Here is a 26739-nt window from a genome sequence, read left to right as displayed (position 1 = left end):
ATGATTTACGAGTATAAGTTATTCTTTATACCTTATGCATTAGAAAAGGGCGTTCAATACCAATCAAATTATTCAAGGACAGATATATCATGATAACATCATTATTTTTGATTTGTTAACAAATGATTGGAATTACAGTTAAATCGTGTACATTTAAAATAATAAGTTTTTCATTCACTGATAGTGGAAAATTATTGTAACATCTTTTCGTTGGTGTAAATGTCGCCATTTTATTACTAATCTTATAGTACTGTGAACAACTATTTGCGTTAAACTAAACAAATATACTTATAAAGATCTATTTGTTTCTTTTAAAATATATTTTCCTGTCACACCACTTACTTAAGTAGCCTTCTTTTCCTATTATTACGTCTATATCTCCAATAATTATAAATTAATCATGTTTTGTGACGTCCTCGCGTACCTTAACCAGTTTTTCATAAAATTTATTTTTTGTTTTCGTCTTTTGCTTCCTCTGTCGATGCGTAGATATTAATTATTGTTATATTAGCTATACTATATTTTATTCTTAGCTTTGATATTCTCCCATTTCATTTCTTTGTGGACTTTCACTATATCTATGTACTTTCCTTCCATTATTATTTTTTTAAATTCTTCTCTCTATTCCCTCCTCCATTTTCTGGGTAAAGATCGCTTGCTACACATTTCTCTTAACTTTTCCTCCATATATGCATCTGCTCCATAAATTTTGTTATTTACAATTGATTTCTAATATTTGAGTGCTAAGTTGTGTTTTTGTTTTCTGATTAATTTCACCTGAGGTAACAACTTTTTTCTTTCTATTTGCAGTTTTCTCGAGTAGTTTTCATTAATACATAAATTGGTTTCAGTTTCTCAGCATGTTTTATAACTTACAATTTTTTTTCTTTTTTTTTGGTTTTAACTATATATTTACTCTTTTGGTTTGTTTTAAATGCTCCTATTCTACTGCATTCTACTAAATCAGCTTCCAGGTCTAGGTCTACCACTATTTTTATTTGGACCCTTTCCTTTACTTTTGATTGACTTTCATTTTCCCCTTCTTCGATTCCTTGAATTATTATTCTATTTACATTTTCCCGTCTTTCTTCTTATTCGGCTAGTATTATTAAGCCTTCCATTTTCTTGTTTTAATTCATCTATAATATATGCATTTCTGTTTATTTTTTATTCCATGCTCTTGAGACTTTCTTTTAACTGTAAGTACATTTCTTTTATTGTTTCCATATTATCCTTCTCTATTTTATCATTCATTTCTTTACTCAACGCACTCTAACTAATTCCGCGTCTTGTTCAGTTTCACTAGGCACCTACTCACCCAACACTTACTCGGGCTGACAAAACTTTCTAGCTACGTTATTGCGCCTTAATTTTTCTATTCTATTTGGATTGAGTCCGGATCTGTATTTTTATCCGTTTCGGATTCTATTCTTATTAGTTTCTTTTGTCTTGTTAATCGATATTTGTTTATCGTTTTTTTTTTTTGTTAATATTGATCACTATTTGGGTTATTGATATTAATAATTCTGATTTGTTTTATATATAGTTTTTCCCTTATATTAATGTTAGGGAATTACTTATCAGTAATATATGATAGCTTGCACTTATACAAGATATTTCTGATAATTTAGATTACTACTTTATATACAATTTTATTTTGTCACTAGCATGAGTTAACTGTATACTTTTTACATTAGATGCAGGACCGCACTCTGAAATAAGATAATCATTATAACATTATTTATAAAAAGCAAAATTTTTATCCTCAAATAAGGAGCCAAAAGACGATAGCCCACATACATGCTTAATTAGCAAACTCAAAACATTTCTTACTTACTAAGTAGAGCTTGTGTACCAGACTGTTTTTGTTCTTTCTAATCATTTGACTATCATTATGGTATGAAAAAAAAACTATGATTAGATAATCGAACAATGATACAACTTAATTGAACTGTGTAACTTTATTATTGTGCTTTATTTTATGTTATCAGATATAACATACAATAGACTAAGAAGCATTTACTGTCCAGACTTGTCAATAATACTAACATCAATGCCTCCGACAAAAACTAAGAGGCAGGGAGTGGGCTTTGCGAAAAACTAGAGATGGAGTTCAAGAAGTAGTACCGGAAAAGAAAAAGAGGAGTACTACAAAAATAAGAAAAACTCATAAGACAGAGAGTGGACTTTAAAAAAATTCGTTGTTGGTATTTAAGAAGTCGGTTGGTTTATTCAGTCCCTATTTAAGGAACCTTCTGTCTTAAGTTATAACGTAATTATTATTAATAATTAATATTAAAAATCTATTATGCTTAAACAAAATAGATTGATTTTCTCATTGCATGAAAACACAATGTAACTCACAAGCAATACATATTAAATAACAATACTGCGCGCATGGAGGGCGCCCTAGACGGGTGGGATAAAAAACGAGTAGTACGTTGGGTATCTTGATATCTTGTCTATGCACGTCCCTAAACACGTTTCCGTCACTATTATAGTATTTGTGCAATAGCGGTTTGAAACGAATGTGTTTTTTTTCGTGTCGAAAACCATGTGTGACGAAAAACAAGAGCCAACGTATCAATTTCAAATTTCTCGTCAAATTGAAAAAACTCCGACTGACTGCTATAAATTGTTGCAAGAGGCCTATGGGGATAATTCTTTATTTCGTGCGCGTGCTTTTGAGTGGTGTAAGCGCTTTTGGGAGGGTCGAGAGAGCACTGAATTATTTTAATCGGAAAGGATTCCTCTCAAAATATATTCATTTCCTAGTAGGAGTTTGTCATAATTCTGAATATCATAATTAACAATTACTGTTTTTAGATACTTGTATGTGATTATGATTTGAAAATCTTAAATATAAATGCCAGATATCCAGGCTCCTGTCATGATGCTTTCGTCTGGAGAAATTCCATCATATATGTATCTTGGATATTTTGGTGTTAAGCTTGGTGATGCCAAAAAATCACTTTGATGACTGTTATTTCTGCCTAGTAAATATTACTGGAATCAATCGAAAGAACCGTAACAAGTGGACTTATCCAGATTTAGTCTTTGCATGACGCCCTATCCCTCACTCAGAAAAAATGCCAATTCCAACTTTTCACCAGCTACCAGAACTCTGTGAGGATACATATTGTCTCTGTGATCAGAATTCTGACACTACTGAAGGTGACAGTGATATTGAAACGTTTCAACCAAGATGAGTTGAATGACCTCACTAGAGATCTCAACCTGTCGAAAGAAGCTTCTGAATTACTGGCTTCCCGGTTGAAGGAGAAAAATTTACTTGAACCAGGAAAAAATTATATTACATTACATTTTATCGCACAAGGGACAAAGATCTGCTACCTTTTTTCTCTGAAGAACAAAATTTTGTATTTTGCCATGCTATTAGAGAACTCCTGGTAAAAGTGGGTCTTCCTGAATATTTTCCGGATATTCTTTTACATAATGGGAACAAATATGGCTCAATACCAATTGCTCACTCAACGAAAATGAAAGAGCAATATGACATCATAGCTTTGGCTTTGGAAAAAATAAAGTATCATGAACACCAATGGGTGATTTGTGTAGACTTAAAAATGGTAAACTTTCTCCTTGGACAGCAAAGTGGCCACACCAAGTATCCATGGTTTTTGTGACTCTAGGATAGCAGAGACAAAACGCAACACTGGGTTAGAAAATAGTGCCCTAGGAGAAAAAACATGGATGTTGGGGAAAAGAATATCATCAATGATCCTTTAGTTACACGAGAGAAAGTCATCTTTCCACCACTGCATATCAAGCAGGTCTAATGAAGCAGTTTGTGAAGACTCTTGATAAGAATGGATCATGCTTTGCATATATATAGAGAAAAAATGCCTCAGCTGAGTAATTAAAAAATTAAAGTAGGAATATTTGATGGCCCACAAATAAGACAGCTGATTAAAGACCCTGACTTCATAAATTCAATTATTGAGATTTTTAGAAACAACATATATTGCTCAAAATGATCAATGGATTAATAAGAAAACTGATTTAAATAACATTAGTGTAATTTATGCATGTCTTTTAAATTTTGAAAAAACAAATTCCATAAAAATTCAACGCCATTAACAACCAATTAACCTCACCTATAAATTTCAACGTTACTTATAACGACCTAACCTATAAAATTTATTGTCATTTATATTCTAGCCAATGAATATTCAACTACATTCATAACCACCTAACCTATTGATAAATTTATAGATAACATTAAATTTATCAATCAATATTGAACATCAGTCACTATAACTTATCCTTATCCAACCTATAAAAATTCAACATCATTCATAATCTAAACAATTAAAAATTAATGAAAATTCCTTTAGTAACCAGAATCAATATTTCTATCAACGGCAATTTGAATATTGAATTCTATTAGTTTAAAAATTATATATATATATATATGTATATATACATATATATATATATATATATATATATATATATATATATAAGCGGTTTCCTGTACTCGAATACAATGTAATCAAAAGAAATGGTCCTCAAGTACTTGAAAAAATCTGCAGTTCTATAAATCTTGAGCATTTTTTTGTTTTTTCAACATTTAGGGTTACTATTTGTTGTAGACTATTTCTGACTCATTTCTTTATCAAAGAGCCATAACTATAATCAATAAGATTTCTTCAACTATCTGATCTGCTTCTTGATCTATTTCATTATTACAAGCGTTAGTTAGATTGAGTACTGCAATGAACCACGAGTTACTCTTCAACATCATAGAGGACATCTCTCTGCTAACACTATCCTTGTTTTACTCACATAAATAAATGACAGGTATCATTTTTCGTTGCAAGTCCGTTCTTTAAGGGGTTGCGAGACGTTGTAGCAGCTATCTAGGGACATATATTTTTAATGAACATTGAATTTGGATCACCCTTGCATGTACCTAGAGAGTTACTCAACATCATTTTATTTTCAGAAAAAAAAACCATAGCTTAGCCTAATGGAATATAAATTACAACAGATTGTTTGGGCTAAAATGGAGAATTTCACCTGTTGGCCAGCAGTTATTGTTGATGAAATGGAAGTAAATATTATAAAACCTAAAAATTCAGATGCAGTATTTATCCCTGTCCGCTTTTTTGGAGATTATACAACTGGATTGTTAAAACAGAGAAATATATATGATTATGAAAAAAATAAGTCAAAATACTGCAATCTTTCAAAAAGTCGCACATTCTTGAAAGCTATCACTGAAGCAGATTATCATCTGCAAAAACAAAAAGAAGACAGCGAATACGAAATCCGTTTCAACCTATGTGAAAAACGTAAACGTTCAACTGAGAAAAAATCTTCACCTAGGAAAAAACTCTCATCTAAAAAAAAAACCTCGTCTGGGAAAAAAACTGAAGTCAGTATCCCTGTTTACGATGCCGATGTGGCTTGTGAATTGAATACTACATATAAGATTGGCGTAGTTGGAATAGGTAAGATAATTATTCTCATTTTTCTAATTTTTCTTGGTGTGAACTCTTATCTTCTTATGTTACCTACCTGTTTAAATTTCATTGGACCTACATAAAAAAATTAGGGTAATTGATTGGTCGACATACGATACATTTTTAAAAATTTTATACATCGCAAAACAGTCCTCTCAGTCAGTGATTGCCAAAGTGGTCCCGGTGAACCCCTAGAGGTCCACGTTGACATTATAAAAAAATGGGGGTCCATACAAAATTTATTTGGTTTCGAGTTTCTTGCATATTCTATATTCAGTACAACTTGTAGCCGCGCCACCGTCCTGAATTAATACGACTTCTGGTGTATGTGCCTGCGGTCTTTTATGAACTTATTTGATTCCTTATCAAAATAGATACTTATGCCTTATATAAACGTTACTCATTTGTTTCGGGAATTTTAAAACGAAAAGTGAATCAATATTAGTGTTTGCCAGTTTCGGAAAAGTAAGTATCTACCTGCCTATTTGTTTTATATAAGTTTATTTTTATTACTTGCTGATTGTTGAAAGATGCATATTTACCAACATTTAATGTTTTTTTCACTCAGTTTTAGAGTTTACGGAATGTAAATATCCTAGTTCAAAAGAAAATCTGATCAATTTCAAAGCAGACATGGCGGTTTTGACAGATTTGCTCATAAAATTGAATGATCTCAACTCACAATTACTAGGAGACATCCTTAATTTCTTAAAAAAAAAGATTTGAATTTCAACTTTTCTTATTAAATTGAAATTTATGACGCAAAATATTAGACGGCGCGAATTTTCTGTTTTGAAACTTGATGAGGATATTCAGACATACATTCAGCATTTGAAGATATTCTTTTCGATGGAAATACCTCCATAAATCATCAATACATATAATGAAACGGAAGTGATATTACAAGAGGAGCTACTCAACAGCGCTAATGAGTAGTGACATTTAAACAAGGATATCAAATACTGTGGCTGCAAACAGAAATACCCGAAAAATATCCTGGACTGTGGGGAATTGCGAAAAAACTTCTGATAGCGTTTTCCTCGTCATATCTTGTCGAAAAAAGTTTTCATATCGTTACAAACTTATTAACTGAGCAAGAAGCAGATTGAATATCACAGAACGGGGATATTTCCGATTATTTTAACAAAATCAAACTAATAATGATAATTTTCTGTATCAAGTACATCCGTCCCATTAAAATTATGACTTTGTTGTGACTATATTACAACTTGTACAACAATATTAATTAATAGTAAATAATTATATATTTCAAAAAATACTTTCAACACAAAAAAATTATCATTTTTCTTTTCTTTTTAGGACACTGGAAGGAACGTTTTCTAAATAAAATTTGTGAGAATTGATTAGTTTCTTGTGCTGTGAGTCAATGTAAATTCCATTAAAGTAAAGTGAACGTATATTAATTAACCCTATCAAGCAATAAATTCCCACCTTTTTTTTCGAAACCTGTAAATTCGTGGTTGAACCTCAGCCACAAGGCAAACTTCTATAGATAGATCTAATCTTCAATTTTTTTCGTATTTTGAAAATATAGTATGAATGTAGCTGCAGGCGTCCACCGAAACCAGCAAAATTCTGAAAGTGGTATGGGAGCCTCTGCTCTAAGTAAATTTTTGTACAAATGTTGTTTGTAACTAACCATTTCTATTTCCAGCGGCAAAGATTTCTTGTATTTGTCGTGGTTCGAAATTATAACATTTTAACTTCATAAGTATTATTAATAAATTATTTTCGTCATTAAAGAGATTAAAATCAGTTATTTTATCGTTGTTAACAATTATGAAATATGTATTTTGTAGGACTAGTGGGAGAAGGAATTACTAAACATTTAATAAGATCAGTTCACATGATTAACATATGGAACCGAACATATGCAAAATGTGAAAAACTTAAGAAATATCTAAACAATTGTAAACGTTTAAAATTATGCATGACTGCGAGAGATGTTTTATTGAATTCTGATATTATATTCATATGTCTATCAGATAATGAAGTTACTCGAAGGATAATAGAATCAGAGTTTCATGCCTTTAGTGAAACTGAAAATATTCTGCAGGATAAGAGTAAGTGAAGAAGCTCTTATTAATTTCATTTCTAAAAGTCATATTACTACGAATTTTGTACGCCTAAAAAGAAGAAATAATTCCACAACCCTTTACTTCTACATCCAGTCCATTTATTAAAATTTGAAGAATATTAACTGCATTATCTGTTATATTTTAAAAGATCCAATAAATTGACTTGAGTTATACAAATATACAAACATAACTTGATGACTCAGAGACCAATATTTATTATTAAAATTTTTGGATTAGTACCTAGTCCTTTATATTTATAATTATATAATTTAATAATTTAAGATTGATTTTCATGTTTCGACGCAGATATCAAAAGTTGCAGCTTTATTTCTCGATTGCTAGCTTTTTATATTATATGTATGTGTGTATTCAATTACGATTTTCAGTTTCTGAGATTTCTGGAGCACCTATTGTAACTTATAATTTTTTTAGATATTTTAGTATTCCCATAATGATTTTTATATAAATTCTTGCACGATTTAACCTAACCTACCATACTTTTTTTAGTGATTCTAGTTATGTCTAGAATTAAACCAGAAACGTCTGTAATATTCAGTGAAAAAATTACATCTCAAAAAGGAAAATACTTGGAGTTAGCATTTCAAGGTAACATAAGGGACATCACAGAAAGGTCTATCACTTTATTTACGGCTGGAGACGAGAGTCTATTCAATCTATGTCAACCTTACTTTAAAGCTATAAGTAAAGCTTCATATTTCTTCAATACAGCTGGGTGAGTATAGTATATAAAAAACTAGAGGTAAAAGTTATAGGTATTGAAAAAGCTTTATTTTCTTTAATAATATAATGATTCACGTAAAATGTAAGGTATTTCTTCTCCTTCTTATATATTATGGACAGTTTATCTGCAGAACGGGGCACCATCCACTTTGTGATTGTTTTATGCTGGGAGTATTTTTGATAAAGCATTATTTATACTCTATATACTCATTACTATTAGCTTGTACCGCCAATCAATCCTCCAGAGCTTTGAAAGTAATTAACTGAGTATGCTGATCTAATTAAAAAGATTCAAGTGGTATGAGAAATTTGATTTATTTTCCACGTCAACAGCATCTATTCTATTTTAGGATTATAGGCTCTAACTTTCTTAGTTCATTTAGTTTTGTTCATGTTTTTTCTTCAGCTTTCTCTAAATCTGCTCAGATCCGCAATTCTTCACATTATGTAGTATATATTGAAAGAAAATCTTTCATGTGATTCATCAACTTGATACTCAATAACATTATACCTGTTTTTAGGACTGGTCTTAAAATGAACCTTATTCTACAGATGATGAAAGCAGTTAACTTGGGAGCTCTTGCGGAAGGAATGTCTTTAACCCAGAAACTTGGAATTCCATTCGAAATATTTTTAGAAATTTTTGCTGGAACTGAAATTAATAGTAGTTTTTTAAAAAACAAAGCCACGGCAATTATAAAAGAAACTTTTGTATCAGTGGAACAACCTCTACAAAAAATGCAAGCAGAATTAAGAGATGTATTAGATATATCTTTTCAACTTGACCAATCAATTCCTTTAACAAATATGGCACATGAAGTATTTAAAGACTGTAAACGACTACAGTATGGAAGCTCTGATGTATCAGCTATATATTTAAAGTATAAAAATTATTAATCATTCAACAATTATTTCCCGAAAAAAAACCAGAATACTTGGAAATAAAATAAGATAAACCGTTTTAGGAATAATTACTAATATTTTGTCGAATTTTTATTGTTTTGATTTTAATGTTAATGACTGCATCTGTAGTGAAAAATGGATTTTAGTCTATTAACTGTTTCATAATTTTAACAAAGACAGCTGCATTTAAGATTCAGTACCATGAAAATATTTTCACATACGAGTAGTTATGATAAAATGCAATTAATTTCAAATAATATGTATAATACTCTACATAACAAACCAATGTAGAAAAAAATTTGTTAATTTCGCCCAACTTTTGATAAGCTATTTTATTTTCCGTTTAGACACTAGATGGGTTTGCAACCATTATCAATAGTGCCTTTTTGTTAGTTGTACCGATTTATTCATAATTTGTTTTATTTGATGTGTTGCGAACGCTTTTGAATAAATATTGTTTTACAATGGATGTCTATGAATGTGATTCATCTATTCCCTTTATCTCATAAACGTTTTATACAATGGCTGCTGTTTATAAACAATGCTGATCTTAGTATCTATGCGTAATATTTTAATTAACCATTCATTTTTACCTCATTCATAAATTGTAGCATGTTTATTTGATATTATTAATTTAAGAATTATAATATCGCTTGTAATTTGTCTAAATTGTATTCTTCTTAATATTTTTAATATTATATATATATATATATATATATATATATATATATATATATATATATATAAAATTTGTATTTTTTTTTCTTATTTTTTTTTGCTTCAAGTTCTCACATTTTTTTAGAAGAATATACCCTGAGTGAATAAATAGAAATTTAATTTCAAGTTTTTTTATTTATTTAATCAGTTTATCAAGTAAATACTCAATACCATTCGAATTTAATTTACTAAAATACTTTGGAATACGTCAATATTGAAATTTTGAATAAAGCGACTCATTTAACTCCTTCAATCACCAGAGAAAAAGTAGCCACTCAACTCGTATTTGTCGATTACGAAAAAACCTACGATACCGTTGAAAAGGCTGTTTGATATACCTCAGCAATGTTTATGTTCGAAGGTTGAAACGAGGTTGCAGTTTATCACCAACATTCATTCAAGAAGCTCCGAGTAGTTGGAGATCTAAACTTGCGAAAATGGGAATTGAGATACAGCATAAGTGCCTAACAATTCTATTTTTCGTTATTGACACAGTTGTTATAGCTTGCGACGAGAACAATGCGGATTATATGTTGAGACAATTCGACCACGAATATGCAACATATGGTTTGAATATGAATATGTCAAAAACAGAATATCTGCCGATAGGAAGCACACATGGAGACCCCACACTGCAAATAAATAGGACTGGATTATGTAGATGTTTCTCACGAAGCATAATTTTGTGAGAAAAAATTAACCTAAACAAAAAACTGACAATATACAAAGATATTTTATCAAAAGAGTTCTGCTAAATATGTCGATGTTAACCATATAAATAAAATACAAACAAATAAAAATTTTAAATTCCTTTTTTAATAGCCAATTTGTGAAAAGCTGACCTTTATATCTAGGCACTACATCTAGGCAAGAGCGGCTAGAACTGTATTTAAATAAAATAAAACTAAAAGAGTACGAAAATGGAAAATACTTTTCAAGAAATACTGGGAAAACTAAACAGCACCGAAAAATCCAATGAACGTCTAGAAATGAAAACGGATAAAATGCAAAATGCAGTGAGATATTGTAAACAAAATAACACTTAGGTAGTACGAAGAAAACCTCATAGCACAAAACACGAGAATTGACACATTAAAAAGACAGTTGAGACAAAAAAGTATTGTAATATACAAAATATAGGAATCAGAAAACTAGACACAGCAATCCTTGAATAACAAGATTAAACAAACATTGAAAAAAATTTATATCAAGATAGAACCAGAGAATGATGTGATGCAGGCACATAGAATTGGAAGGAGAAGTCAGGAGAAAAGAAAAACAGGCCCCTATGGATTGAATTGAAGGCATGATAAAAAGAAGGGAAATCTTCGAAGAAGCTAGAAACTTGAAAGGAACACAGATATGGATCTCTAAAAATTACTCCAAAGAGATACAACAAAGGAGATAACACCTACTACCACTATTGAAACAGATAAGGGAACAAGGCTACACAGAATATATCAAATAGGGCTGGGCAAAATAATCGATTAATTGAAAAAATCGAATATTCGGAAATAATCGCTTAATCGGAAATACTCGATTAATCGAAAATAATCAATTTATCGAAGATTGATTCTTTTTCATAATTTTGTACTTGTACTTGTACTTTTTTGTAGTCCTGTAACCTGTAACTCAATACTCTGTTCTGTAGGTATACTGGATCCAAAACTTGACATCGTCAACTTCTTTTTTTTTTCTTGGCAGAAACTTACCTATTAAGAATAAAATCCTCTCTCTGAGAAATGAATAATAAGAAATATTTCTATTGTTTAGTTTTATTTTGGTGGGAATCAAATCACAATGTTATTTTTCAACTTTATAGCTGCCGTAATCAAGAATTATTTGTTTTGAATTTACGATCTGTTTTGCCCACATTGTATTAAATGGATCACAATTATTGATTATATTAATCAATTACATAAATTTAAGTAAGAGCACACTCCCTTTTAATTAATCGCTTTAACCAAATACAAATAACTACATATTGATAATTAGATATATAACATTTAAACTTATTTAGTTAACAAAAATTATTCATAAAAAGCTCTTTACAAATGGCATTTACCTTAAAAAAAATAGAAAATATTTTCTTTGATGCTAAATAGGTTCCAGCGGCCCGCGTCTTTCTAAGTTTTTTATTTTATTGAATATAGGTGTCTGCGAAAGATGAAACCTTTGCGGCCTAGTGCCGCATAGATAGTTTTGCTGCTGCATTTTTTTTGGATCACAGGACAGAAAATATTGGATCATTTGCTTTATTAGAACCGTTGTGATATGTCGCTTTGGCACTTTCGGCAGTGTACATCATAAAAGAGTTTTAATATTTCACATAACGTTTGTTTTTTTAATTCGACCTATCCTATCACTGTGCTTTCCGATTGATTGTTTAAAGTGTGCTAAGAAAAAATCAAGGTAAGTTTCTAAGTATAACCAAATTACTAATTTGTTATTATGATTATGACTATTGCTAATTTTTATGATTATGATTATTACTAATTCCATTGAAGAGAACCCAGGTTTGTGTGCCAAGTATTTTCTAGTTTTTGTTACAGATGATCATTTATAAAAACAGTTTTACTTGAAATTTTTGTCACCCTATTTTTTTAACAATTACCGGCACCGGACTTTGCCGAACTCTGTATATTAAGTGCTGTCAAATTTTTTGAGGGCGGCTAGTTCAAAATTTATTCTTGTAGTCGGTAATAAAAATAATGTGAATGAGGTACAGATGCAGCATTTTTTGTCTGAATTATGCTTTTTTAGGAATATGGAAGAAAATAGAGGAAGAAGCTTACTTTGGTATTATTTCAATCTGGAACTGGAGACACCTCAGTTTGTAGAAAATGTGAAAAAAACATTAAATCATGTGGTAACACTACCAATTTAAGAAATCACTTGAAGGCAAAGCATCCACTTCTTTACGCTGAGATAAAAAATATTCATCGAACAGATAAATCTGCGAATAGTGAAATTCGCATACAATAATACATCTTATTATTGTATGTATTAATGGTACAAGGATATAGTGAGTTTTTTGGAACGAAGATCCTCATCGCTCGTTACACTCTAGGCATTTACAAATAGGAGCTAGGCCAAAAGGTGTTGGCCGGCACCCGAAACCTACACTTTTGCAATCAGTTGAACAATCCATTGGAAAGTTTGGACAAATGGTCAGTTCAAATTGATTTTGAGCAATATCCCTCAGGGGAAGGAAAACAAAAATAAGGGATAATTTTGATTTTTTGGCCAATAAATTATTTCTAACAGGTAAAATTAGAAAATAATTGTTGAACATAAAAACAAAGAATACTTACATTAAAAAGGAGATGTTTGAACCATCTATATAAGGAAAAGGCAAAATTGGGCCCAACAAATAATTCTGCGTATAAACGAAATATCTATATTATTTGATATATGAGCTACTCTAACTAATTATGGATAATAAATCAGGTATAAACCGGTATAAAAAAAATCACTAATAAATGATTTGGTTTTTAGAATGTCGAGTTATAAAGAGGAAATGGAAGATCTACTGATGTAGACGAAATCTCAGTAGTATCAACAGAATCGACTACTTCATCACAGATACCTCCATTAATACAAGTCCCTTCAACTTCCAAACAAGCGTCTATAAAAAGCTATACCATAACAAAAAAGTTATTATCAATTATCAATTAGTAAGCATTTGTTTGGGTTTTTATGAAATGGATGAAGATCATACTGCTGAAAACTTGCAGTAAATAAATGTTTTGAAAATGCAAAAGTAAGCGATACTATAGGTAAAATTAAAAAAATTCATAATATTTTTGCACATAGTTGGAAATAGTTTGAAAAAGTAGTTTAAAAAGTTCAAATAAGTATCAACAAGTTGCAACATTTCTGGTCCAGGTGGTCAAGAGAATAAATACATACCTACAGCAATGAACCAAATGTAAAACAATAAAATCGAATCATCTCTAGATTGGTCAGTTAGTATTGTAGAAGAATGATGGATTTCTCCACAAAGGACGGGCCGTATCAGTGGCCAAATTCATGTCGTTTTAGTGAGAACCGTAAACACCGAATGGTCGATAAAAAAAATTGTGTTTTACCAGTGGCATTTTACTTGTTTGTTGAAACGCAATTGTTTCAAGACAGTCGATATTTTTAAATCGTACGGTTAAACTGAAAACACATATTCTAGCAACATCGATGACAAGGGTATCGCCGTTCGAATACAAAAACTAGTCTAGCCTTTTTTCGGCAGTTAAAGAGAGCAATTTTATTTTATACCTAATAGTGCAGTTGTGAAGATTTTAAGAGAATCAAGTCATTGTTGAGTTTTAAATATAATTTCAAATAAAACACACATTATCAACTCTAAAACAATCAAAATTAAAACAATTATTGTAAAATTCCTTCCAAAAAGATAAGGGCGGAAGTATTAAACTACCCAGACAATGGCAAGTTCTTTATCAATTACAGAATAATTACATTTTGAATAATTTAGGACTCTGCTGGCGACAGGTAGGTCGGAGCTTATTTTTCCTTGGCTTAGAACAGCACTTATAGCAATATTCCAATGTTCTGGATACTTAGTCCTTATTAATATACTTAATGGTTCATTTGAACCGTGTAGCAATACTTGAGTGCAAAATTTTGAAAGTAAGTATCCAATGAGAAATTTGAAGATTGAAGACCTGTTGAATTCTATTGTGAAAATCAAAAGATGTTTCACTACTCAGAGTTCTATACTGTATGTGTAAATATCCCTTTAATCAGAATAAGTATTTAGTAGTGAATAGTTTAGATTTTCCCAAGTTCTTCTTATAGTACAAGAAAAAATATTTATAACTGCTTCAACTATTTGCTTTTACTTACTTTGATAATTATGTTTGGATGATGTACCAGTTGTAGGTAGCATATAACTTACATGTTAGTTTGTTGTAATTCAGGTCTTAATACATTAACTGTAATACAATGCATAATGAGAATTTTAAACAGAAGTATTTTAGAATGAAAATTGTGGTTGGTTTCCAATTTCAATGAAACTAGTATATACCTAGCTTTTTGGTATGTATTATGCTTCAATACAAAGAGTAATCTTATATACCTACTTTTGATTTTTATACCAATTAATGCTTTATATGGGTGACAATTTTTTTGTATTCTACAGAAAAGACTCTCAATATAATTTAGTTATTGCTCTCAAAAAACTATACTTCAAATATTGAAATTGAATATAAATTTTGTAATAAAATTATTCTAATTATTTGAAATTCAGTATTAAATAATAATAAGAACCACCACTTTTTTTATTATTTATATTTTTTTTATATGTTCATATCTATCTTAAACATCTGAAAATGTATTTTAATACACAAAAATATGTCACGTTAATTTCTGAATGAATGAATTTCATTTTACACTTCCAATGATGTAGTGTTGTATCAACCACTTTCTCTGTGCAACTCCCTTCAATTAATATCAATATCTATTTAATGATATTTATGTTTCATGAATCAGCTACTACTTTACAGTGCACTCTTTTTAAAGCTATCACATCATGTGATCGTGTATTGTCTTACATGACGACATAAGCATAAAGATATCTTTCAATGTTCACCATGTTGGTTTGGCTTGCCATATTCTTGCTGTCATAATATTTCTGACCCACATACACGTATACTGGGACACCACGATCATTGCCACAGACAAAATCTGTACTTATCTCAAAGCTTTAAATTCGACCACTGGCGTATTTCACACTCTAAATTTAATCTCTACAAATGTCGTTGCAGGTACTCCTGTCAAATTAAACACGTTGCTCATTGTTATTGGTACCGTGAGACAAAGCGAAAAAATTTACTTCAGTTACATACTAGAGCACTCACCTGGTCTTCTTTTATTTCACAAATTGTATCAAATTGACGTGTTCTGCACTTATCAGGATGTAAATAGTGAATGGTAATAAAATTAAGTCAATAATAGAAAGTTCATTATAAATTTTAGCAAAACAACAAATTATGCATTTAGGAGAGTCTGCATTACCATTTCTATATTTGGCCCTTTTCTATTTTATGTTGGAAATAAGTTATTATATTCAATTTCAACTTTCACAAATTTGCTTTCAGTTTTAGAAGACACTGAAATTTAATAAAACGAATTTATTAGATAACAATTTTATTAAAATAAAAATTCAATTACAAATTACTTCTCTACTTATTTAATTACGTAGGTCATTTGATATATCAACAAATGTATAACGTTATGTGAGGACTGACTTTTCATTACAATCAGGTACTTATTAAGTATATGGTGTTTTCACATTATTTAAAAATTGAAAACTGGTTTTCTCAACATAAATGTCAATTATCAAGGATAATTCTAATTCTTTTTATTTGTAAAATCTGATCTGTAATGTGAATAATTATGAGAATAATTAAACTACTAATGATTATAATAAAATTGTTCGCAGCCTCACATAATTTATCTATTTACCAAATGTCAATAATTCCATTCTCAAGTTATATACATATATTGCAAATAAATAATATAGTAGTACAGTCAAATTTTTCATACAAGTTTGGTCAATAATAAGCAAAGAAAATTAGACAAATAGAACAATATGTTTTGTTTTCATAAATCTAATCAAAATCATATGGAAAGATATATACGTAGAAAGTCATGAAGTTTAGACAACCCGCTCCTACCGTCCGTGTTTAGAAAGATGACATTCTACAATTTTATGAGTAATTAAAGAAATATATAACAAAAATGTTACTATCTTAGAAATATGTGGTTTTAGACTTATTGCTGCTCCCAAAATATAGTCTTAAATCTACTTAAAAAATTTAGAACCAATATAATTTAGGATCGTCCCTTCTTACTTGTAATTTTACAACATGCTTATAAATTTTCAATGCCGGACCCAATTTTAAATTGAGATTTGTCAATACGTCTATCCTTTTCAATAATAAAAGAGATCTGCCATCGATTTCCTGAAAAAATAAAATGAGGAATGTACCTTTATATAAGAACTTCTCTTTTACAATATCATCTTATCAATATTCTAATAATATTGAATACAACTACATAAAGCCAATTAAAGTGATTAACAGTTGCATTAAATATATTAAGGAGAGAGAAATTTTTTTTTTATTTCATGAAGTTAGTAAAAAAAATACCAATACATCGGCCAGACTTGATACCAATGCCATGCTTTTATAAAGACATTTAACATGTAAAATTCACAAAACGTCGCTCCTATTATTTCTTTTAATATTATAGGGATGTGATATAATAGCTTTTGAAAATATATTTTTTGTTCTTATCAGTTTTTGTAGCCACTATTATGAAGCTTAGTTTGTTTTCTTGCTTTCGATTGTTTGTGTTACTAAATGCTCATTATTTAGTTTGTAACTGTATGTGATTTAGTAAAATGGGTGCAGTGAATGAATAGATATTGTATAAGTATATTGATGTAACTTTGTAGTTCATGAAGTTAGATTAATGTAGAAAGTTAATAGAAAATATATGTGATAAATCTCTAAAAGAACGGTGGAGTGATTTTAATAATTTATAAACATGGAACCCTAACAGTATTATGTAAATATAGTAATATTACCTGTTCTTTAAATATTTTTGCTTCTTCTGGAAAATACTGAGCAAAATATTCATACACTTCATCTGCAGACCAATGTGTTGCATCTGGAATTGAAGTATCAATGTTTTCATCTTCGTCATCCTCCTTATTACTCTGAGAATCTGATTGTGCATCAGCATCTGGTGAATCTCTTCCTCCAGTTTGAGGACTTAGTCGAGGTGGAGTTGGAGATAGAGAAGAGTTGTAGGATGGTGATGAGTCATCAGAATTAGAAGACGAGATATCATTGTTATCTGTAATTTAAATTTTTAAAAATTCTCAACTCGAATTTTTATAAGGTTTTTAAAGAAAAAATACATTTTAACACACCTGAATTGCTTTTTCGACTAAAAGAATTGACATTAGCTTGGATTTGATTGATTTTTAATTCATCTGGCATCTGACAGTTAATACATAACCATTTCTGACCATTTCTAATTTTCTCAATAATTCTTGGTTGATGACAGCTTGCGTGGTAACCATCAGCACAAACTGAGCATACTGTTAAATTGCCCTAGATTAAAATAAATAGTAATAAATAATTCAAGTCAACAAGAGATTTATGATAATTCAATGCTAGTCAAGAACCTCCATTGTTAAGTTGCGTTGAAATAAACTAAATTAATTGGACCTGAATAATAGAAAATGAGAAAACCTTACAATATCAGAATTGAGAAAGGAACAAAATGTGACTACCACCATTAAAGAAATGGTAAATTTACATCGAGAAGATAAAACAGAAAAATGTATGAAGCAATGAACAAATTTCAAAAGGATCAACTAGGAAACATTCTATTGAAAATGATAGTGGCCTCGTTACAAATAAAGATAGTATTATGGAAAATATAAGAAATTACTTAATAAAGACACAAGAGCATATAACCTAATCCAACACTAAGTTTTCGTTAAAGGAGCCATACCATGTATCAGGAGGGCAACTATGAATGGCCGTCGTCCATATCTCCATATCTCACAAATGGATTATATTACAGCTTTAGGAAGACAGATATAACAAAAGTAGCCCCGAGAAACAAGTGAAAATTATTTTCAGAATTTTAGTTCCACTACTAGGAGGCATATTTGAGAATATGAAATTGAAATTTTTTTTAAATTCAACCACGTTATAGAGAGAATTCTTCAACATTCTTCAAAATTCTGCGTATATTTCATTTCGTCTCAGTCTATGTCTTCAAATAAGATGAGAAGGAGAGTAAGAAACTTGTTATGAAAAATGCCTGTAAATTTATATACTCAATATCCCTTTATTCCGGGGTGGCAAGTTCTTACATTGGCCTTATCTGCAATAATTTAAACTGTTCTCATATCAATCTTATTATTGCCGCTATATGGCGATATATAAATGTAAAATAATATGACTGACAATGAGAACAAAGAGCTAACGTAATTAGTGTCGCCCTTGATATTTCTCATCATCATTTTCTATAGATGAAATAATTTGATGATGAATGGATAGGGCAGCAGTTTCAATTCCTGCCATTGAAATACTATTTATAGCCTGGCGTATTCAATCAATCCACGTCCATTCCAACTCTCAGGGTATGTTTGATCTAAAAAATGCCAAACATATAGAATAATGTCCCAGACAACAATCATGTACGAACATGTCACGACGAATGGCTAAGGGAATATCTAAAAAAGTGGCAATTCGTTTCTTAAAATGTCTAAATACCCTTCTCCATTAACTGTCTCTTTAAAAAAACGACACAATTATTTGTCCGTCTAGAATCTTGCAACACACATTTACAGATCAACGACCCTAATTATGGAGATTCACTCTACTATTACAATGAAAAGTATCCTCATCTGTTCACAAAAATCGTGAAAGTATTTCAGGATCGTCTTATGTATGTAAGTAGTAATGTCACATTGATGTACTTGTTTATTACCAAATGAATAAGGACTTCAAATGCTTTAACCTTTTAACCATCGGAGTGTTTTAAACAATGTTTTTTGCTTAACCTCATCTTTTATTAGTTAATTATTACTATATAACTTCCAATCAATTTGAAATATACTAATCTTAAATTCTCATATCAACCTAGTTATCATTTAGACTGCAGGTAGTTAGAAATATCAATTCCACTTAATAACGTAAGATAATTTCATTTGAAAATTTAGTTTTTTATGAAAATTTGACATAAAATGACAGTATAGTAAATTAACCATAACCATTAACCACTCAACTTTGATGTAATGACATTTTTAGGTATGACTAAAATGTGGAAAAAATATAGGTTAGTGTTCTTTAAAAATGGACAAGTGAAAAAAATTGGCTACAGCTCTGGCACTTAAATGAGGATAATCATTAACATACCCTAACATATTAACAATCTTTTCCTCCATTCGAATGCGTTCTCTTCAATACACAAGAAGATGCACAAAGTCAGTATATCAATGTTTGTGTATCGTGCTGTACTGCATACACTCTAGCAGCTACAGTTGCATTTCTCATACAATCAAAATAAACTGCTAACATTTCCAACGCTTTTTCATTTGTAAGAATCATATTTTTTTCAAGCATAGTATAACTAACTAATAACTTAAACACAATGAGTAATTTTTGACATATGTGTGAAAGTCATAGCTCACTTGTTGTCAACAGGCAATTTATTTTATATTACTATGAAGATGGCTTTGTTTTGTTCCCATTAGTTACATTTAAAATTTTTCTTGCTGTTGTTTGACAAATATATAGGTTTTTACTAATGTTTTATGCAAATATAACATTTAGAAATAATGAAAAAATTTAGCACAACCTACTTCATCAGCCTACTAGACATTTGAAGAAAAATTTTACATTTCTTTAGGTATCTCAGAACAGAAAAAAATATTGACATGCGGTTTCTGCTATTTTAATGTTAATATGTTTTAAGCTTTTAAACTTTTATGTTTCTATTTAAATTTGTAAAGAGAAATCACATTATCTAAAATATATGAAACAACGCCCTCTAGCATTCACGTTGCTAATTAAATTGCTCAGAATTTATATATTTTGTATTGCTGTACACAAGTTCTATCAAACAACATCAAGTTTATAAAAATCGACTAAGCATATCCGGACTAAAAGGCACAAAAGGTTTTTCATAACAAAGTTCCCAGTTTCCTCCACCTTTTATTTGAAGAGATAGACTAAAACTTGTGAAACGAAAAATGCGCAAAAATTGTTGAAGAATTCGATTATCATATATAAAGTGCCATTTAATCGGGTAAATTATAAAAAAAATTTGCTACTTAAATTTCATATTTTCAAATACCGCCTAGTGGTTTAACTGAAATTATGAATATAATTTTGAAGTATTTTTTGGGATCACTTCTGTAATTTTATTTTCTCTGGAGCTGTAATACAATTCATTCCTGAGATATAGCCGACGGCCGTTCTTAGTTACTTACCCAGTACAGGAAAAACCAGATTCAATCACCAAGTTTTCTCCCACATATTAGTATTTTATTGAAACAGTTTCATCCAACATGACATAATTAACTATATATATTGGTTTTGTCAAAAATTACACTTACAGCATCTGATGTTTCAAAACAGACCACACATGTTTTGCAATGTGGACACTGCCAGGTATTATCTGGATACATCTTCAACATCATATCATCGCCATTTAAACAACTGTAGTGAGCTAAAATTATATTACTGATTGAAAAAAAAGGGGAAATCAATTCAAAATATGTACATATGAAAAATGTACATATTTCAAGATGCCTTACAAATAAAAATATTTAAAATCAAGTACTTGAAGCTGAACTTCAAATATCATTTTTATTACTTGGTCATCAGTAATTTACTGGAAGTGAAAACTTTATTTTCACCACTGCATCCACATAAGAAATTTGATAAATCCCTATTAAATTTAGAAATTATCTCTTATGTAAACCAATAACAATAGATTACTTCTTTTGTTTAACTGAAACCATTTTCAAATAGAACTAAAAGCAAAAAATTTCCAGTAGTATCTGATTGAAAATTAATTATTTAAACAAGTTTGAATATACCAGTTTAAGGTGTAGTTCTTTAGGCATGTGAAGGTGTTTATGTGATAATTTAGATGTAAAAAGACAGGTGCGTTTTTTCTGTATTTAACCTATATTACCTTGTCCAGATATGTAATCAATTTATAATGTGGGATCAAATAATGTCAATATTTTTTATTATAGATGCCTCTCTTTTATAAAGGTTGAGGGTGCGAAGATAAAAAAAAATAGATCCTGAAAAAAGACAGTAAAATACTAACAATGGCGAAAAAATATAATGTGGATAGATTGACCCTAAATCGTTATATGACGAAATATGAAAATAATCCTAACAATTGAAAATTGATATCTACTGCAGAATGTGGAGCTGTACTTACAGAATATCTGAAAATAGCAGGGTTGCCTGGATTAACTGGCTTATAGGATTCATGAAAAGGGATCCATCACTTTCACTTGGAACTTCGGAAATTACAAGCATGAATCAAGCTACAAACTTTGTTGCAAATTTACAATCAATTTTAATGAGAATTACGTTTAACCGTAATCTAGAATCGCGATTGAACACACAGGTAACACAACTGTTCAGAAACCTAAGATTATTGCTCCCAAAGGTTAAAAACAGATTGGCCAACTAACATCTGGAGAACAGGGTAGTGACAATTTGTCGTGTGATTAGTGCTGGGGGAAGAACTATTCCACTATTTATGGTTTCTCTCAGGGTGAATTTAAACCTTATTGTGCTGATAGAAGCTCCACCTAACTCAGCTGGTACAGCAAATCCACGCGGTGGATGACTGTTGATTTATTCCATCTGTCTTTGAAATATTTCCTGGTGTTCTTTAAGCAATAAATTTCTTATATTAGATAATCTCGAAGTTATATCTCAATCAAATCATTAACTTTGCTAAATCAAATGGAATTATTATGTTAACGTTATCTATCTATTATAGCCACTATAGGCTACAACCCCTTGATGTCATTGTTTTTTATTCATTGAAGGATGCTTGTGATAAAGGTTCAAATTAATGAATAGCAGAGCATCCAGGAATGGTGATCAGAATTCATGACCTTACTTCCATCATTGGAAAAGCTTTTCCAATAACTAAGAAGTCCACAAATATCATAAGCAGATTTAAGAAGACCCAATATTCCCATTCAATCGCTACATTTTTAAGGATGATGATTTTTCGCATTCTGCTTTTTCACCGCCCAGAACTCTTATCAGAGCCTCTTGTTGAAAGTGAAGAAAATGTGATGCACCCATTGGGATCAGTTTTAGATGCTTCCAACATAGCCAGAAATGAGGTCCAAAATCTTCCCAAAAGTATCTGTAAAGCCTTCAGAAACACTAATCTGAGGGACCAGTAGCCTTGTTAGTTGCTGAAACAATTGGAGAATTATGGCACCAGTTGCTAGCTAAGTGGAACAATGTCCTCATCGTCCAATTTTGTTGTTATTCCTGAGCAGTTATTATCTTTCTCAATTGGAGGGAAAAAAAAAGAAAAGGCAGAAGAAATTAAAGGGTGCTATTTTAATTGACACACCAGTTGAAACTGAATTCAATATCTATTGACTTATGAGAAGAAAGAAACCTTGAGAAATGTGAAAATTCTGAAATAAAGACTTTGGCAAAGCTAAAGTAAGGAAAAAAATGTGGAAAAATCAAAGTATTCACAATGTCCTCATCTGAATCTAACGATGAAGTGGTGCTTGGTGCTGAATCGGGTAATCGGCTTGAACCAGTTAATGTGGGCAAATTTACTGTTGTTGAATTCAAAAGACTGTCATTTTTCTATAGATATCTGTGTCTTAATAACAATGTGGATGATGAAAATGAGGAATGTAAAATCATCTGTGTCGATAAAAAGAAGAAAATACTTTCATTGGTGAATTTTGATATTAGTTATGTAATTCTCAAGCAAATACTTGGTATAACACCAGACCTAAACATTTCCCTACTTTAGTACATTGTAAAGAGCAAGTATCCCTATCCTTCTGATCAAGTATTCCCTTTTGTGGGGTATATTTGTGAAATTTTATTTTCAAAAATTGTAAATGTCATTTTCACTTATGAAATAGCTGAAAATGTGTTTAAAATACTGAAAGACATATTATCTAACTAAAAAAATATAGATAAAATAAGAATTCATTATGATTATTTAAAAAACTAAAACTATGGTCAACTATCCTCCTTTTCACCTATGTATATTTATTGTAGGTTAGAAGTAAACAAGATACAAATAATGCATAGACAAAATTAAATTTCGAATGATAGGTTATGGGAAAAATCTAAAAACAGATAGGGATTTATTTTACCAAAATTTATATGTATGTTGATCTTCATATTTTATACCCATAGTTAATTTTAATTTTAAATTTTAATAAATTTAACCTATAAGAATATTTGAGGATATTTACCTTTATTGCTACATTCCCTACATGCAATCATTCTATCATTTGGCCCCCTTCTATTTTGTATATGACAAACGGAACAAACACCATGTTGATCTCTCCCATTACTGGATGTTCTTGATTCTGGGCGATTTTCTCGACCATCTTCATTAATTCGTCTGGCCAGTTGCTTTTCTATAGTTGATCGGTTTAATGATCCAACAGGACGGCCTCTTTTTTTAGGGACATGATTATCCGAGGGATCAAATACTTTCTTTGCTCTCTATTAAAAAAACGAATTGATAGATACATACTTCACAAATTGAGAAATCGAAATAGCTCTTTGTCATTTTTAAAAAGCTTTAACTATTCATTGGTCGATTTTTTTCGGTTCACATATTATTTGTATCAAAAATAAACTAAAATACTGTAAACTTAATTAAACATGTGAACAATACATATTACTGTTGAGTAACTAAATAATTATTTCTAATAAACTAGGTCAATTTCGTACAAATAATTATAATCTAATAAATTTGATGAAAATTAAAAGAATGATATCAGTAAATAATTAAAATGAATAAAAAAATACTTTACTTTATATTTGGACATTGTTTTTTACATAGTTTTAGTAGATCAACCAACAATGTTTGACAGATGACAGAAAAATGACGAATAGAAAAGTGCACTGACCTTGCGTCTACCCCCGGTTCTTAATATGCCATCAGATTTCTTCTCATCTGCGGAATTCGTCGAAGAATCCATATTTTCATAATGATCATTCTTACAATGCTTCTTAGATTCCTTCTCAGTAAATTTTTTATTTTTTGTTTGAATAAATAAGTGGTTGTCATCACGATTATTTGATTGAGAATGTTCCCTAGTCACTTCGTTCGCTCGGATCACATTTATGCTATCCCGTTTCCAATATTTCGCCTTATCTTTCACACTTTCTTCGTCCTTAGAGGGCCCCATGAGATAATCACCATTTTCTGTCTTTATCAAACCACCTCTCTCAACTTCTTTTTCTAATAATATACTAATATACTTTTTGGTATATCTAACGCTATCCTTAGCTAATATATTGTTTATTATTTCAGTACCTGGTATACCCATTTCCAAATAGTCAGGTTCTTCCACTATCAATTCTCCAAAAGCATTTGTTAATAATTCATTAAACTGGCGATTTGTTTTGTAAGCGATATCATGAATATTACTTTGAACAGATGGTTTTTTCTGATCCACACTTCTATGTCGTTGTTGCGCATTTTTTTTCGCCGCATTACGGTAACTTATGCTTCCTTTGTATTCAACTTTAAGTACATAATTATTAGCAACACACCAATCTAGATCATTTCTTGCTTCTACGGAATTAACGGAAAACCGGCGAAATAAATAATTACAAATTCTTTGAATATCTGGACGTGCTTTTCGTCGACGCAACTGGTCAATCGCTTCCAAAATCCTATCTCTACTCTTAATTGATGACATCCTAATAATAATAAACATAACTTGAGAATACAAGGGAAATTTCAATTATTTTGAATAAAAACTATTGAGACCCGCTCCTACACACATTCAAAGACAAAACACAAAGAATGTAAATGAGCATACACATACGTTGCGCTACAATAAAACACGGAAATAATCTTATCAATGTAAAGTAAAAAGTTTTCGAAATAGTGGTCAAAAGATATCTAAAAACAAATCTAACGGATGACAAATTAGCTAAATAAATAGCATATCAATAGTTTCAAATAAGGAAACAAAATTATTCATGGGACAAACGTTCTTTTTCGCGCACAGCGGAGGCATGCAAAAACTAAAACTACCTATAACCATGTTATATTTCTACCTTTTATTGCAGTTATTTACGTTGAGACTTGATAAGTAGTTACCACACACATGCACAGATATTCAAATTAATATATGAACTAGTTTTTAACAATGTCCGTCACACAATTTTATCGAAAAACAAAAAGATAACCGGACCGCATCAGCACACGCAACTTACAAGAACAATATCGCAGCGGCCAATACAACAATGTTGCCAAATAGATGCCGACAAAATCGAAGTAGCAGCAAAGCATTGTCTCGGGCTGTTGTCGATAAACTAATTTCTAATGTAAATCGATGTAGATTTGATAAAAAGTCTCTAGAGCTGGCAACTGTGCGACACGGGATACAGGTTCAAGTTGCGACAGGGTTGTTGAGGCATTCAGCTATACTGCGCGCGCACTTTTCTACCTAAACTCTAAAGATTGAAAAGATTTATTCACGTGTATTTTAATTGATTGTTGATAAAAGTAATGTAACCTAAAAATGCCTTTTCAAAAACTATACATAATTCACTTTCAAAAACAAAACAAAATTTATAAACACTACTAGTAAAATATATGATTAGTTTTTCACTTTCCCAGTCTTTATCAGCCTTTTATTATGACGCACCCAAGTAGGTAACACCTGTCGCATTTAGAGAGTATTAAATGGTTGGGTATGCAAAATGTTTGTTAAATGTTTCGCAGATTGTACATTATAAAGTTTTTGTTTTAAGAATGAAGAAAGAATTTTTTTAATATACATAAATATAAATTTAAAAAATATGATCAATTAAAAATGCGATAAAAGTTTAACATGTACACAGTGTGGTATGCTATGAGTTAAAAGACGGTAATAATTGTATAATTGATCAAGTGTTTTTTACATAGGATAAAATTCGAAGTTTCGGTAGACAGAGACAGAAATGCTTTATTGTGAAAAATTTGGTTACAAT

General features: G+C 30.3%; 2 protein-coding genes across 2 annotated transcripts; one reads left to right on the top strand and one right to left on the bottom strand.

Annotated features, from left to right (window-relative positions):
* The first annotated feature begins 7436 nt into the window (after window positions 1-7436).
* Window positions 7437-9697, top strand: LOC130899877 (cytokine-like nuclear factor N-PAC). The gene is made up of 3 exons (XM_057810048.1): window positions 7437-7573; window positions 8096-8321; window positions 8851-9697. Exons 1-3 carry the CDS (start codon window positions 7441-7443, stop codon window positions 9224-9226), a joined length of 735 nt encoding a protein of 244 aa, XP_057666031.1. The 5' UTR covers window positions 7437-7440; the 3' UTR covers window positions 9227-9697.
* Window positions 9698-16094: 6397 nt separating this feature from the next.
* LOC130899872 (uncharacterized) lies at window positions 16095-26015 on the bottom strand. The gene is made up of 7 exons (XM_057810039.1): window positions 25822-26015; window positions 24660-25458; window positions 23994-24249; window positions 21111-21223; window positions 17904-18087; window positions 17556-17827; window positions 16095-16929 (listed from the first exon to the last, which is right to left on the bottom strand). Exons 2-7 carry the CDS (start codon window positions 25455-25457, stop codon window positions 16783-16785), a joined length of 1770 nt encoding a protein of 589 aa, XP_057666022.1. The 5' UTR covers window position 25458; window positions 25822-26015; the 3' UTR covers window positions 16095-16782.
* Window positions 26016-26739: the final 724 nt, after the last annotated feature.

Source organism: Diorhabda carinulata, chromosome 1 (assembly GCF_026250575.1).
Source record: "Diorhabda carinulata isolate Delta chromosome 1, icDioCari1.1, whole genome shotgun sequence".
Taxonomy (NCBI): domain Eukaryota; kingdom Metazoa; phylum Arthropoda; class Insecta; order Coleoptera; family Chrysomelidae; genus Diorhabda; species Diorhabda carinulata.
This window is presented reverse-complemented; position numbering and strand designations above follow the sequence as displayed.

Bases quoted from the DNA above. Each gene is read 5' to 3' on its own strand.
- LOC130899877 (XM_057810048.1), top strand. From the start codon at position 7,441: ATGACTGCGAGAGATGTTTTATTGAATTCTGATATTATATTCATATGT. The intron at 7,574-8,095 runs GTAAGTGAAGAA...TACTTTTTTTAG, and splicing joins AAATATTCTGCAGGATAAGA to TGATTCTAGTTATGTCTAGA. The intron at 8,322-8,850 runs GTGAGTATAGTA...ACCTGTTTTTAG, and splicing joins TATTTCTTCAATACAGCTGG to GACTGGTCTTAAAATGAACC.
- LOC130899872 (XM_057810039.1), bottom strand. From the start codon at position 25,457: ATGTCATCAATTAAGAGTAGAGATAGGATTTTGGAAGCGATTGACCAG. The intron at 17,828-17,903 runs GTGTGTTAAAAT...TTTAAATTACAG, and splicing joins TAGTCGAAAAAGCAATTCAG to ATAACAATGATATCTCGTCT. The intron at 16,930-17,555 runs GTAATATTACTA...TTATTTTTTCAG, and splicing joins CAAAAATATTTAAAGAACAG to GAAATCGATGGCAGATCTCT.